This window comes from Abrus precatorius, unplaced genomic scaffold (assembly GCF_003935025.1).
Source record: "Abrus precatorius isolate BTA unplaced genomic scaffold, Abrus_2018 Scaffold6, whole genome shotgun sequence".
NCBI classification, from domain to species: Eukaryota; Viridiplantae; Streptophyta; class Magnoliopsida; order Fabales; family Fabaceae; genus Abrus; species Abrus precatorius.
In genome coordinates, this window is record NW_020874406.1 from 19,899,241 (window position 1) to 19,914,567 (window position 15,327).

Below are 15,327 nucleotides of genomic sequence, written 5' to 3' on the forward strand. Positions count from 1 at the left end.
TTTAACTAGACTAATACAATTTAATTATTATATGGTTGATATGAGATTGACTTTTTTTAAAAAAAATTGTTTATATAGGTAATAACAAATGGAAAATGTATGTGGAGTAACTCTTTCAAAGAAATCTGAAAGTAGCTCTTCTCCAATTATTTCAATTACTCCCACACAACCTGAAAATGTTCCTAAAAGTATACTTAATGATTCTGAATCAAGTGACAGTTCTGATATTAGAAGTCAATCTCAATCCCAGTCTGATACACTTCCTATTTCGGTGGATGGAGATGATTGTGATGCAACTCATGATGAAAAAAAAAAGAAAGATGTCAGTTGTATGGAATCACTTTAAGAAAAAAATTATTAATTGAGAAGAAAATGTTATATGCAATTATTGCAACAAACAACTGATAGGTAGAAGATCAAATGGAACAAATCATTTGCATAAACACTTTCAAACTTGTAAGAGAATGTCATATAAGGATATAAGACAATCAATCTTGTTGAGAGAACAAAAGAAAGTAGATGGATCATCCACTTATTTGAGTAATTATCACTTTGATCCAAAACAATCTATAAGAGATCTTGCTTCTATGATAATAATTCATGAGTATCCGCTTTCTATAGTATACCATTTGGGGTTTAGAGCATATTCTGAAGGCCTCCAACCTTTATTCAAGGTTCCTAGTCAGAACACAATAAAAGGTGACATTATCAAAATATATCAAAATGAAAAGTTGAAGACTATGGGACTCTCAGAGAATATTGGAAGTAGAATTGCTTTAACAACAGACATGTGGACTGCTAGCAATCAAAAGAAAGGGTTTATGACTATTACAACTCACTACATTACTGATGATTGGGATATGCAAAGTCGCATATTGAGGTATAATTTTTGTGATCATTATATGATATATTCATTTAGTAATTATTTGCATTATTTCAATATTTTTTTTATATATGTATATAATTTATTTTTACATTAATAGGTTTGTATATGTGGAATATCCACATACAGCAAAAGTTCTGTCTAAAGTGTTAGTTGAATGCATGCTAGATTGGAATATTGATAGAAAGTTATCTACCATCACTTTGGATAATTGTAGTACAAATGACTCTCTTGTTGATTTGTTACTAAACAAACTTGATGGTCAGTTATTTCACATGAGGTGTTGTGCACATATTCTCAATTTAATTACTCAAGATAGTTTAAATATTCTTAGAGATGGCATAGAGAAGGTTAGAAGTAGTGTTGCTTTTTGGACAGCTAAACCTAAAAGAGAACAAACCTTTAAGGAAACAGCACGTCAAATCAAAGTTTCCATTACAAAGAAACTTGTACTTGATTGCAAAACAAGATGAAATTCTAATTATCACATGCTTGTTGTTGCATTGGCTTATAAAGATGTTTTTATTCGTTTGAAAACAAGAGAGTATATGTATACATGTATCCCTACAATAAATGATTGGAAAATTGCCAAAGAAATTTGTTGTAGGTTAGAAGTCTTTAATCGTGTGACTGAGATGTTTTCTGGGACATAATATCTTACAACAAATATTTTCTTCTCATTGGTTTGTGAAATAAAGTTATCTCTGCAACAATGACAAATTTGTTCAATTAAGGCTATTAGAAATATGGCTACAAAAATGGTAACCAAATTTGAGAAATATTGGTCTGTTATACATGGAATTATGGGAATTGCCATTTTTTTGGATCCAAGATATAAATTAAAATTGTTAGAGTACTTCTTTCCCAAGTTCTATGGAAGTTCATCTTCTTTTCAAATTAACAATGTGAAAAAATTATGCTACTTGTTGTTTGAAGATTATCAAGCTAAAGCCATGAGAATAGTAGAAAGTTCAGCTGAAAAGTCTAATGAGATGGAAATGAATTTGGATATACTTAATGTTAATAATTTTTTAAGTGATTATGATTCATTTGTTAAAGATACAAATGATATGCAATCAAAGTCTGAGTTGGATATCTACTTGGAAGAGAAAGTATTACCTAGAAGTGCTAGTTTTGATATCCTTGGATAGTGGAAATCAAATGGGATCAAATATCTAATATTGCAAAAAATTGTCAAGGATATTTTGGTCATCCCAATTTCAACCGTTGCTTCAGAGTCTGCTTTTAGCACATGAGGTAGATTGTTGAATCCTCATCATTCTCAACTTCATGAGGATACTTTAGAAGCACTTATGTGCACACAAAGTTGGCTAAAACATGAAAATGAAGGTATTGAATACTCTATTAATATATTTATTTAATTAAATATTTTTGTTAATTTTAATTTGATAGCTTAATTATTAATTTTTTTATTATGTACTTGTATGTTTTAGTTTCTATTGGTATTACTGGACTAAAGCAATATGTAAACTTAAAAGATAAACGTTTTCCGTCATTTGGAGAGTATGATTCTGATGAGAGGTAAAATAGTCTAACTATACTATTTTGACTTTACAATAAATAATTAACTAATGTTATTTTTTTAGGTCTTGCAGAGTGACATTACATGAATCTAAAGTTTAGGAGTTAGTTATTTTACAAGATCATGAAGATTATGTGTGTAAGTTTGCTTTTGATTTTTAAGTACTTTAGTATAAAAAGTTGATGTACTAAGATATACTTAACACTTATGATATTTGAATATTTATTTTTCATTTATACAAGCATATTTTTTTTATAACTTTTTTTTTCTTAGACATGCGCAGGTAATAAGGGCGGGTATGGATATGCGGATACCCAGAGGTACGGGTATGAGGACTAAAAGTACTACCCACGTTGGTATGGAGCTTAGTACGAGTATTTTTTTAAAATGCGGGTATGAGGATGGGTACTCTACCTATACTCTACCCGTTGTCATTCCTATTCTCTTAGATCTTTTCTAATTTAAGTGTTAAAAGTATTTTTTATTTTTACACAAACCATGATAACTGCCCTTTATTTTTTTATATTAATTAAAAATAATTTTTTTAAAATTATTATTTAAAATTATTATTTAGAAAAATATAAAATAATAAACTAGTTGATTGAAATGTTTGCCTGACCCAAAAGCTATATACAATTGTTGCTGGTCCCCTGTTTCCGAACAGAGTAAACATTTACAACTATACATGATCACCAAGCAAAAGGACCAACAATTTTGTTCATCTCGTGAAGCATTTTATCTATATTTTTACCAAAAGTTTAAAGTATATAAAGTACTACTTTTAGTGCAAGGTCTTTATGTTTTTTAGTTTATTAAATTATTTTAATTTTAAATCTAAGTAACTTTAATATTTTTATTGATTTTTTTATTTTAAACTTTTAAGCTATTTTATCCAAATACTTTAGGGTTAGTGATAAACTGGATATATACAATAATTTTAAAAGTAAGAAGATTAGTAAATTTGATAAAATTTTAAGAATTTTATAAGATGTATTACAAAATAATTATCATCTACTAACAAATAAAATTGGTCTTAAAATAATTTCTTTAGTTATAGTCTTTGTCATCAGTATAATTTTTGTTTAATAAAAAAAATATTAGTATAGATTTTGAAATTTTATACTGACAAGTAATATATTATAGTAACGTTTTATTAATAATTTTACTGGCAAAATTATTTGTTTGTTTAATACATCATTTTATAAGTATAAATTTATAATATCTATACTAATAATTTAATTTTTATTAAAATAATACTTGCAAATTAAGGATAATTTATTATTAAATTATTACTAAATAACGATTTTTCAATAATATAAGATTAAGGTTTGAAACGGTAAAATTTGAATTTTTTTTTATATTTTTGGATGAATGGCGTGTTTGGATACATAAAAGAATCGATTTAATTACAATAAAAAAATCGTTTCGAAAGAAGTTCATTTGTTTTTTGAGGTAATAGCACCTTATGTAATATGAATTAATAATCATTTGCCATTATAGAGGATTTTAATGCGTTTCTCGTTGTGCGATTTAAGCTTAATCTTCTCCATTATTCCATAAGCTGCCCTTATAACAAGTTTTGTAACTTTCATTATATTAATTTTTTAAAAATATTAAATTTATACTAATATTAATGGGAAGAGTAGGTGTAGGAATTACAAGATTTATCCTATTAAAAAGTTACAAGTGTTATGAAAGATTTTTTTATATGAATTTTAAATATAATATCTATGTTTGTTTCCATTATATCATATATATGTTTAACAATTTTAATTAAAAATGATTTGTCTAGTTAATGAAAATAGTCTACATAAAGTGTATTATGATAGTTAAAAGGGTTTATAAGTCACTCATTTTTGTCATAGAATAAGCTTTCAGCCTTTAGATAGACACTTAATAAAATATTGAAAAGTTCTCAAGACTAAACTTTTTAGTAGTAATACTCCTTTTTATGCTTGAATAGATTATGGTTAATCAAATTTAAGAGTCAGGGATAGGAATACTCAAAGTTTATCCTAATTCACCCACAATAGACTAAACCTCCTATTAAGATTTTTCACTTATACATAATAGTTTTTACTACTACAGATTCTTGAAAAATTCCCAACTCCAAAGTATTATTAACATTTGCCTTTCCATGCACAATAAGTCCAAGTATTTTAAAATAAATCCACTTCAGGCTAAACATTTTCCTAACAAACCATTTTTGTAAAATAAAAATGAAAGCTATCAATAACCTTCAATCATGCTAACTTACATTTAAATTCATGTACTTGGTTTGGAAGAATGGAGCATATCTTCAATTCTTAGAACCAAATTAGCCAATTGAACTAATTTACATTGTCATACGATATTGAACTCTTTTTATTCTTTTTAATTAGAAACAATGCATCTATTCATTAATTATTTATCTACATAACAGTGGTCTTTTTCAACTTAAAAGAAATAAAATAACAATATGTTATTTGATTAAAAAAGTTAGTTGAGTTTTTAATCAATCAAGGAGAAAACATATACTAATGAAGAGAGAATAGTATAAAAAAGGAAAAGATGTTTTACATTCATATATTCTGATAAATAAGTTCTAAAGGTACAATAATTTTTGTGTGGATTGAATGAACAGTGTGTTGTTGGATGTATCTGATATCAAATTTGAGGTGTTGTCTTGTAGCAGTGAGACTTGGGAGTGGGGAGTAAGAGACAGAAAAGAATGTGGGGACATGAGATGAGATAGATCACATGTGAGAGGAGTAAGTGAAGGAGAAGCTTTGCTCCCATCCAGACAGCTGGATCTGCAAACACAGTACATATATACTGCTATCACTCACATCTCATTCTTTCACACCAATAGTTTTTCTTTACACACACCCTTTTTTTAACGAATGTTTCATTCAAAATTCACTATTAATTTAAAAACCTTGTTATTAGACAATGTGTAGATATCTTTATAAGTTTCCTTTGAACCTTAAAGTTTGATGAACTTTTTTTTAGCCTCTGAATATTTATCTAAAGATCATATATTAACTTAAAATAACTGTATTTAGTTAATTCAAAAACTCTCTTAACATAAATTTTACCTTTTGTTAAATAGGGCACCATTTGTGTCTCTGAATGTGCAATAATAACCCATTCAGCTGAGCATGCTTTTTGTGTCCCACATGTTGTGGCGATTAATGCAATGAAGGGTTGGTCTTATCCTATCTGGTTTGGGTCAATCGTGGACCTCAAGACATGAGGTTTCCTAGTTATCCCTATGCTTTTGGTCGTATACATCACATGACTACTGTAAGGTAATCAAAGCCTTTTCAGTTTTACTTTAACACCCCCCCTTTTTACACCCAATTTGACATATAGAAGATAAGTTTGACATGTTTTTATATAATTGCAAGTTCTTTTTCAAAATAATTGAAAATGAAACCAAAAATATTATTAAAAATTGATCTTAACAGTTCCTATTTACTGCTAATAAGGCATGCCCACCTACCCTTCCGATGAATCCTTATTGGTCTTTACCATTTCTATATAAGGTAGGGAAGATTGGCGTTGCATAATGCATTTATGAGAACGCACGTTGAGTAACAGAAAAATGAGATTTCATTGCATTTGAAGAGAAGAAAGAAACAAGCTTACCCGAGCTTGTCATTTGCATTTATTAACTTCCACTCTTCTAATTATAGCAAGTGCCCACACTCCCTCTCGTGAATCAAATAATTATCACCCTTTTCATTTTCGAATTCGCTTCTATCTAATGTACAAATATTTTTTAATAAAAAGTTATTTAATATTTAAACTCAACACTAAAGTTAACGTAAACTTATTTTTAGAGTTCCAAATCAGCTGTGTCTCACGTTTATGCATAAGTTTACGTGTTAATTTAATGAAACGAATATTAACTTATATCAGACTACAAGTCACCATTATAAATTTTAAACTCTGAAGTTTTAAAATTCCTCTTTATGCCTTATAATAATGATGTAGTAGCATCCATCTTCCTTAGTCTTGTCTTTAAAAGGTAAAGAAGAAACCACAGATTCATGAGATTTTATAATAGAAAGTTGGCAGCAATACTGCCGTGTCCACCACCGTCATCACGATGATCAATAACGTTGTCCCCTCCACCTCCTTAACCATGCATAAATTTATAAAATATGAGAGAACTTGTGTAACATCTAAGAAATTAATGTGATTATTTATTAATACTTTCACGGATAGTATCATAAAGAATATAATTAAATTTAACATATTTATAAAGTACAAAACGTTGTGTGCGCGTTTGAAAAGAAAAACATATACTTTTTTTTGTAATATAAGTTGGAACGATATATTTTGAAATAAAATATTTTTGATGATCGAGATTGTGAACATCTTTTGAAAACTACAGACAGACAAAGACGATCCAACGCCAACAAATGTGATCTAAGTCCCCTACGACAGAAGAATTGTATTTTGTCTCCATATATAAACTCAATTCAAGACTAAACCAATCAGAGGAACTGATTGAATGCTAGAAACCAAATGTTTGTCACTACCCACAAGGAATATATTTCATGCCTCTAACTTTCAAGTTATATATTTTTTATTATTTAGTTATATAAGTATTTGTTGTTATTATTTAAAAATAAAATTTTATTTAGTTACTTAAGTAGATGTTGTTATTATATAAATTTTTAATGTTATTATTAATACTTTGATATCATCATGTTAGGAGAGGTATCCATACCCTTCTTACATGACTTTATTACCGATTGACATGTGACAGAATTATACTAATTATTAATGTGTAGATGTTTTAAATTTATAATTTACATTCAGTTTTTAAAAAACTATTTAATTATAATTAATTAGCAAATATTAAGTATTCAAATTAATGATATTTTATAGTCATTTACACTCCAACGAGGAACAACAAAATCCATTTAGTCAATAATCACACACCAACCAACCTTCAAACGCTTCAAGTTTCCCCCTCAAAGCCAGTGGAAATGACATGCTCTTCCTCAATGGCAATTATACAATCATTATGGAGTCTTGCATGCCAATGTTGTATTTTTTTTTTATTTAATTAAACTCTACTAATTATCCAATGTTTGGAGTTGTAGATGGTTTCATGTAAGAATGACACATAAGTTGGATGTTGGGGAAAATGCATATATAAATGTTTGCTTGGTTTACTTCTCGTATTTTGATGTAAAGTTAATATGTTTTGAAAACAACAATGTCTAATTTGAATCCTTTGTCAGAGCATCCACAACACCTTAGGTTGCCAGGATCTAAGTAATGACTTTCTGTTATTACCATATATCTATTGGAGAAATGACAATTAATGTGTACAAGCAAAATCTTAAATTTGGATTATTTAAAATTTAGTGAATTGTAATATTATCCATTACTTAGGACATGAATAACAATCTTAACAAAATTTTAATAATAGATGCATGATGTATATATATTATTGAGAAATAATTTTCTCACACCAATATAAAAATTTATATTTAATTTTATGTAAGTTAAATAAAAAGTTTAAATTAAGCGTAAAAAAAAATTTATATGTATATATATATAAATTTCTTCCCATCTCATCTTACACATAAATAAGTGAAAGACTCAACTGAGGGAAAACTATACAATTTCATCCAATGGGTTTGGATTACAAACTCATTTCCTTTCATGTTGATATGTACAAATATAGTGTTGAAATAAAAAATGGATGAAAGAAATTTTACATGTGATAAAAATGATTTTTTTTAAAAAAATATAAGTAATAAATAAATAATAAAAAATGATAATTTAACAGCTTTAATAAAAAAAATATATTAAAACAACTTTTTTCATCCTTAGATTTTTCATAAATTGATGCAATTTAATGTAAACTACTAAAATGATTTAAATATATATTTTTTTATTAAATTGAGTCAGATTTTAAATCTCATATACAATAAGTTTTTATAAAGATCATTATATATATATATATATATATATATATATATATCATTCTTTCACTCATTTAAATAAAAATTATTTTATTATTATTAATTTATTAAAAAATATAATGTTTTAATTTTGTTCTTATTTTATTTTTAAATTAGTTGATGATATACCTCTTTATATTAATAGTATTTGAAATCAAATTAATATAGATAAAATAAAAATAATCAATCAACAAAATAAATTATTAACCTTTAATGATAGGTTATATAAACTTTTCTTTACTCTTAAAAGCTATTTTTTAAACTAAAACCATTTTAAATTATAATCCAAATTTCAAAATGATTCAATAAATAATACACTAATTTTTTCTTTCAATCAAAATTAAAATCTTTAAAAGCGATCTAATCTAATCCAAACACCCTAAATGAGTTGATTCCTTACGTACAAGCAAATCATGTTCTTTATAAATGGTACAACGTACATGTGATCAGAATCATTACCCGGAGTGAACGATTTCAAAAGAGAGACAGATACTGCAAACACCCTCAGTTATTTACATCATAGCTACACAATTATTTCATTTTTTTCTTCCCAACGGCTATACTAATTCTTTATTTCTATGAAAAAAATCAAATATTTATTTAATTAAAATTAAAATACAAAAAATAACAGTTTAAAATAAAAGCTTAAACTTTTTCCTTCAATTTTTTAATTTTCAAATTTATTTTACCTAGAGGGTGACACTGCATGGAACAAAAATCAGATGAAAAACCAAAAAGAATTTTCAGAATAAAAAACACAGCCAATTCATCATCATAACGCTCACCCATTGAAATAGTTCGCATTTCATTCCCAATAACAATCCAAACAAATCAAAATGTCCCAAAAAATATTTAAATCCGTGTCATTTTTTTACTCCATAAAGAAACGAAAAACCGGTTCGGTTTTAGCGAACCGCACACCCATGACGCGAGAACCCTAAGCGCAACCGGTCCATATCGAATTCAAACAAGTACCCTTGTTGCATTAGATTACCTATAACTGAAAACCCCGAACCCGGTTTAACCGGTTGAACCGCCAGACACATAACCCACTCCACCACCTCAATGAAATAATTCCTCGGCGGCGGCGATAACACCACTTTTCCGGCGAGATTGAATCTCAGCTTCGGCAGCCTCGGCTTAGCCACGCCGGAAACGTTCACACAAAGATCAAACCCAAGCGCAGGGCCCTCTGCCGGCGGAAGCCTCATGCGCCGCCGGAACGCCGCAAGGACCTGCCTGTAAGCCGGCTCCGGCAGAAAGGTCAGCGTGGTGCCGGAATCCACGACGGTGCCGCCGTTACCGTTATCGTCAATATCCCAAACGGAAGAGCTTATGGGTAACTTAACGCCGTCAACGGACACACTCTCGATTCCAATGTAATAAAACGTGGGAGAAAAGGAGTTAGTTAACAACGGCGTGTAGCTGAACTTGCCGGAAACGACGTCGTTTGAGTAAGCGCCGATGGTTAGGTAGCTTTTCGGGGGTGGGGATATGGTGTAGTCGAGTAGACAGTAAGAGAATCGATTCCCGAATTTACGACCCAATTGAGAAGTAAATGATATGGGTCCGCGGCCCAAGCCCATTACGCCTTGTGCCCCGTTGAAGCTCGACCCGGAAACGCTAGGACCCGAGATCCGAAACCCGCACCCAAAGGCGAGGCTTTTAATTTTCGTTTCCCTACCATAGCTAGTGTTGAACGTCGTCGTTTCTTTGGAGAAGAACCCGCTTGTGATGGACCCGTCCGCATAGGAATACTCGTAGCGACACGGTGTGTGGATTGGGGTATGGTTGCAGGGTGGGGTATGACTCGGACGGGGAACGAGTCGACACGATGAGTCGTAGCAGTGGTGTGATGAGAAGGTTCTAGAATGTCGGGGCAGGAATGCGGATCCGGGTCGGTGGTTAGAGCAGTTTTTGCAAGCGGAGCATTTCACCCATACGAGGTCGCTGCCGGTGTCGGCGACGAGGAGGAGGCGCTGCGGCGGAGTTCCGATTCGGAGGTCGGCGAAGTACTGGCCGGACCCGGTGGCGGCGCCGGAGGTGAGAGGGGATTTTAGAGAAGTCCGGTGAGCGGAGAGACGGTGGATGTCAGCGGCGAGAAGTTGCGCCGGCGATGAAGGTGGGCTCCTCGGTAGTAACGGTAACCTTAGGTAATGGGTGGAGGTGGAGAAGTGTATGGGGATTAAGATGAAGAGAGTGAAAAGGGAAATGAAAGAGCGGTGTGAAGGCATTGTTGAAAGGGCGTCAAAGAGAGAGTGAAGACGAAGAAGAAAGAGGAAGCAGTGATATGAAAGAGAAGATGATTGATGCTACGCGTTTTGGTTTGGGGGTTGTCAACAATGTACTTTTATACGTACTTGTTTTCATGGTTTCCATGTATTTTCGTTTTTTTATATATATAATTAAAGTGAAGTGAGGTAACAGATTTTTTTCAGAAAATATTTTAAGATTTAATATATACTAAAAATAAATAGTTTATAAAAATTAATTATATATAATATTGATTATTTAATATATATAAAATTATAAATTACTGCTAAGTCGGGGTTCAGAGTTTGTTAGTCACTTGTTCATTAAATAAGATCAAAATTATTTAGAGTTTAATTGGTTGAGTGTTAAAAAATTCGGAATCGATTATTGAAATTAAAATCAATGGTGTGAAGTTTAATGCTGTATCTCAAGTTAAATTTGACTGGGAATAGAGAAGTAGTATCCAATATATTTTGTTTATAATAAAAGTGTCTGATAAAACAATTGATATAGTAAAAAGAAATGAAAAAAGGTTATGTTATAAATTATGAATAATATGTTTCTTACGTACGAATAGCAAATATTTTGAGTGTTTTGGTCTTTGAGCATATTTCGATTAATGCCAAATTTTGATGGGAATAGTTTTGGAGCACATCGCATTTCCAGCTGTTTTATTCTTCTTACGACGTTGGTTTTGTGTCATCTTTGCTTTAGTGCTGCTTGATTGACTGTCACAGTGTTGTCTTGTGATTCGTTTTGTTTATTTTTAATGATACTCTTAATACAAGATTAACCCCAGTATCTAAGATAAATAATTTTTTTTTGTTTTTGTCTTCATTCTAAACTGGGTTACGGGGAGAAACTATTTTTGTGCCGTTTAATGTTAAACAATTAATTTTAATAAATTTAAAATACTTATACTAAATTTTAATTGTACAAATTAAACAATTTAACTAGTAAAAAATTATCTGTTATTTAACTAAAGTAATAAAATATAAGTACGTGAGTTATTTGTATTTATATATATATAAAAAGAAAGGTCTTTTCATGTTATAATAAGTTTAAAATTTTTTACACTCAAATTTTTATTTAATTTATATATAACAGATTATAATTTATTACTTTATTGATCATCAGATATAAATTAAATGAAAGATTCAGATTAAATATAAGATTTTTTAGATTTACAGTAGTGTGAGAAAATTATTCTCCATATATATATATAATATTATAAAAATTATATAATTAAAATTTATTTACATGTTTTAATTATTTTTTATGGTCTAAAATCAATTTTATTTATCTTTAAATTAAACGAGCACATAAAAAGGTCAATATTGTGGAATTTCTATTTTTTTTCTTGCATGGAATTTCAAGTTATTGTTGTTATCAATCTTTTATTAGTTTACAAGTTTACATTGATTGATTATACCGTAATCTATTTTAACAATCAGTTTCATTTTTTTTTTATTGCTGTAGCTATAATTAAGTTTATAGAAATAAATAAATAGTTTTAAAAAAAGAGTCATATTATTCTCCTTGTTTATTCAAGGGGTAAAATAATGAAGGAACAAAAGGTTTAATATTTGAAAGTAATAAGAAAATAATACAAATTAAATGTGGTATTGCCTCAGATGAGCTTATCAGGAATGGTTACAAATTGAAGGTCTAAACGATGCTGATAAAGTGGCTAAACAACGGTAAGTTTATCAGAAATGCACTGTGGATCTAGAAAAGTTTTAGTTTTTTCTTCCATTTCAAGTATTTTAAAAAAAATAAGAAAACTTTCAAAATAAAAAAAAAAAAAAAAAACTGCAAAAGAGTAGGCACTACAAATCTAAATCTGTAAATTTTGCAACAAATTCATAATGGTTTACATCCTCATTCATCCAGAGCTGGCGGGAAGATGCGTGACACAGGAGATATTACATAGTCTTGGATATAATTCTTAGAATTGGTTGGATCAGGAATCCAATGAATTTCACTAATGTTTGGTGTCTCAACATAGGACATTGTAAATTCTCCTATCTTCTCTGGCTTCCCTCTCTTGCCTGCCCTTAGTATAAGGTTGCCACGCTGGTAGGAAAAGATACCTTTGGTAAGATAAATTATGTCACCTGAATCAAATGCATCACACTCATCTCCCCAAAGCTGAAAATGAACAGCTGCGGTCTCATCAGCCACCAGTGCCAAACATATCTTATTTTGCCCTTCCAGTGTGCTCTCGCCTTTCTCCAAAAGAATAAATTTAGTGTCTATGTTGTTCTGAGCTGCAGGCACAATGTCTTTGAGAAGAATCATCTTTACTTTGTCTCCACAAGAACCTGCACTTCATTAGACACAACATATCACCCAAAGAATAAGGAGGCAGTTAAAAGAATTTTGGAAAATATAACTGTTAAAAATCCTTTTTCCTTTATTCCAGTTATTTTATGGTCAAATTTAGAGTATGAGCTCTTGTATAATAAGAATCACTTATTATACAAAATCAATGTTTCTTATTTTCGTTCTCTGAAAACTGTTTTCATGTTCATATTTTCTTTCTCTGAAAATTATTGACCACTTTTTTGGAGGAGGTATCCCTTTATTTTGGGGGCACTAACTCTAATAAATTGTGTATGTACTACTTGTGGAGGATGTATCTATAAAAAAAAGATACCATTACATGCGCACGTGCTGAAAGTACTCTCGTCCATGGCAATAAGGCAAAAATAACAAACAAAGTAGTTTCTTGGTAGCTGAACTGCTATCTACTAGAGACCACTCTTATGCAAGGTAGTTAAAATCGTAAATCAAATTGTAAGATTTTATAAAATTCATATATATGATATAAATTCATATTATTTATATAAAATATCATAAATTAAGGAAGAAAACCTTCAAATCAGTAAAAGTACTTAAACAAAGTAGCACTCACAAATCATAATTTATTCAGTAAGAATGTAATGCATTGGCATGAGTAAAAAATAGACCAGAACAGAAAAGATACAAGAACAACAGCACTAAACTTGAACTCAGAGCAGTAGCACACTGTTGGGTTTAGTTGCAGACCAGGTTACACGCACTAGGAGGACTCTTGAATGTTAACAACAATGTTAGGATTCAAAACTGCTAGAGACAAATTAGATTCCATAAAAAGGAGATATATGAAAGAGACATCAACTATGATAGGATTCAACAAAAGAGACTTTGAGAGGAATTTTCAAAATTGAAGTGAAATAGTGAAATTCCATGATTTGAGAGATTTTACGATTTAAATTGAGATTTTACAATGATTTTACTGATCAGGATTTTATTCACGATTTAAATCGATGAGACTTCCAAAATCATAAGATTTTACGATTCAAATCGAAATTTTAACTATGTTGCTTTTATGTCTATTCATGACCATGTTTCTTCCTAAAATCACTTTAATTTGGATTCATCAGAGCACACATAACTTTTTTCAGTGTTTTGTAAATTAAGAGAATTTGGTCCTGTTTATAAGGTGTCAACTGAATTTTGGATGTTTGAAAACATTTTCTTTCAGAATAAAATTTAGAATATGGGACAGAAATTGCTGGTAAAAGACTCTAAAACATCTAGTGGTGGTTTAAAGGAGTTCAAGAATGAAATAATCTTCGCTGCTTCATAGCGAAACTCCAACATAGGAACCTTGGTTCTGAGGAAAATGTAAAGCTGTTCAGTATGTTTTAACTGTGATTAATGTTTATTAATATTGCTTTCCTCAATCACACAAAGTCCATGTACAAGTTTGCTAATTGTTTTCTGGTCCATATATTCCAGACTAACATGGACATCCACAGAAAAGCGATTCAGTAAAACTTACCACGAATTAAGTATTGTTTTATACGAACTATTACTATATTGATTTATACAAAAATTTTGGAGGACACACTAATTCACGGGAGTGGAAAACACAGATTAACGTAATATCTACAAATATCCAATGTGCTTAGTTATTTTAATAGCAATTAGTTTCTTTCTTGGTTTCCCTATTCCAAGGCCAAATCTGAGTCTGAGGTTGTCTCTTCTCCCTCACCAACGTGGTTTGATCAATAAAGCATATTCCCAAAAGCAAATAGATAGATGTCAAATTTCATGATAAAAAAAAAGCATAAATATTTCCTACTACAACTGCTGCAGGAAACAAGGTGTCCAAAAACAAAATTATATTCCAAACTAGGCACAACATTCGATACTAATTGAATCTAGATCATTAAACCGGTAACATATGATCCTCTTAAATTTTCAATATGCAGAAATATTCAGCTCGAATTTAAACCCCCAACAATAAGCACATAGCACCAGAAATACAGTCAACACCACAAATTGTATGATACCGAAAGCATACCAGACAAAAAGCACAGCGAAGCTTAATAAATACAACAAAGCATAGCATACACAATGTTCTCAGGAAATTTGACATCTGATCAGCAATTAGGAAATCAACAACCAAGACAACAACAAAAACATGTGAGGAAAGGGGGGACCTGAAGTTAGAAGAAACGAACTTCGATTTGAATCAGTGAAAATGCAGATTGCAGAGAGAGTAACTTTATTTTGGTGTTTGGGTTTTTATGAGATAAGGGAATGAGAGTAAAACTTAGGATGCAAGAGTGAAGTGTTTGGCATAACCACTAAAACGTTGACAGTACATTAAAAATTTTAGAAATAAA

The 15,327-nt window shown here is 30.2% G+C and overlaps 2 protein-coding genes across 5 annotated transcripts; both read right to left on the reverse strand.

Moving 5' to 3' along the window:
• Window positions 1–9,243: 9,243 nt before the first annotated feature.
• On the reverse strand, window positions 9,244–10,712 carry LOC113869802 (aspartyl protease family protein 2). The gene has a single exon (XM_027506282.1). The coding sequence runs from the start codon at window positions 10,627–10,629 to the stop codon at window positions 9,301–9,303; it is 1,329 nt and encodes a 442-aa protein (XP_027362083.1). The 5' UTR covers window positions 10,630–10,712; the 3' UTR covers window positions 9,244–9,300.
• A 1,764-nt stretch (window positions 10,713–12,476) lies between these two features.
• On the reverse strand, window positions 12,477–15,304 carry LOC113869799 (SOSS complex subunit B homolog). Of its 4 annotated transcripts, none has more exons than XM_027506277.1 (2): window positions 15,163–15,304; window positions 12,477–12,977 (listed from the first exon to the last, which is right to left on the reverse strand). In XM_027506277.1, exon 2 carries the CDS (start codon window positions 12,947–12,949, stop codon window positions 12,530–12,532), a length of 420 nt encoding a protein of 139 aa, XP_027362078.1. In that variant the 5' UTR covers window positions 12,950–12,977; window positions 15,163–15,304; the 3' UTR covers window positions 12,477–12,529. The 4 variants fall into 4 exon arrangements, with proteins under 4 accessions (XP_027362078.1, XP_027362077.1, XP_027362080.1 ...); XM_027506276.1 differs by having other exon boundaries at window positions 12,477–12,972; window positions 15,163–15,287; XM_027506279.1 differs by lacking the exon at window positions 15,163–15,304 and adding an exon at window positions 14,228–14,288 and having other exon boundaries at window positions 12,477–12,972.
• Between the last annotated feature and the right edge of the window lie 23 nt (window positions 15,305–15,327).

What these genes read in the sequence shown, in the direction of transcription:
- LOC113869802 (XM_027506282.1), bottom strand. Translation starts at nt 10,629, where the DNA reads ATGCCTTCACACCGCTCTTTCATTTCCCTTTTCACTCTCTTCATCTTA.
- LOC113869799 (XM_027506277.1), bottom strand. Translation starts at nt 12,949, where the DNA reads ATGATTCTTCTCAAAGACATTGTGCCTGCAGCTCAGAACAACATAGAC.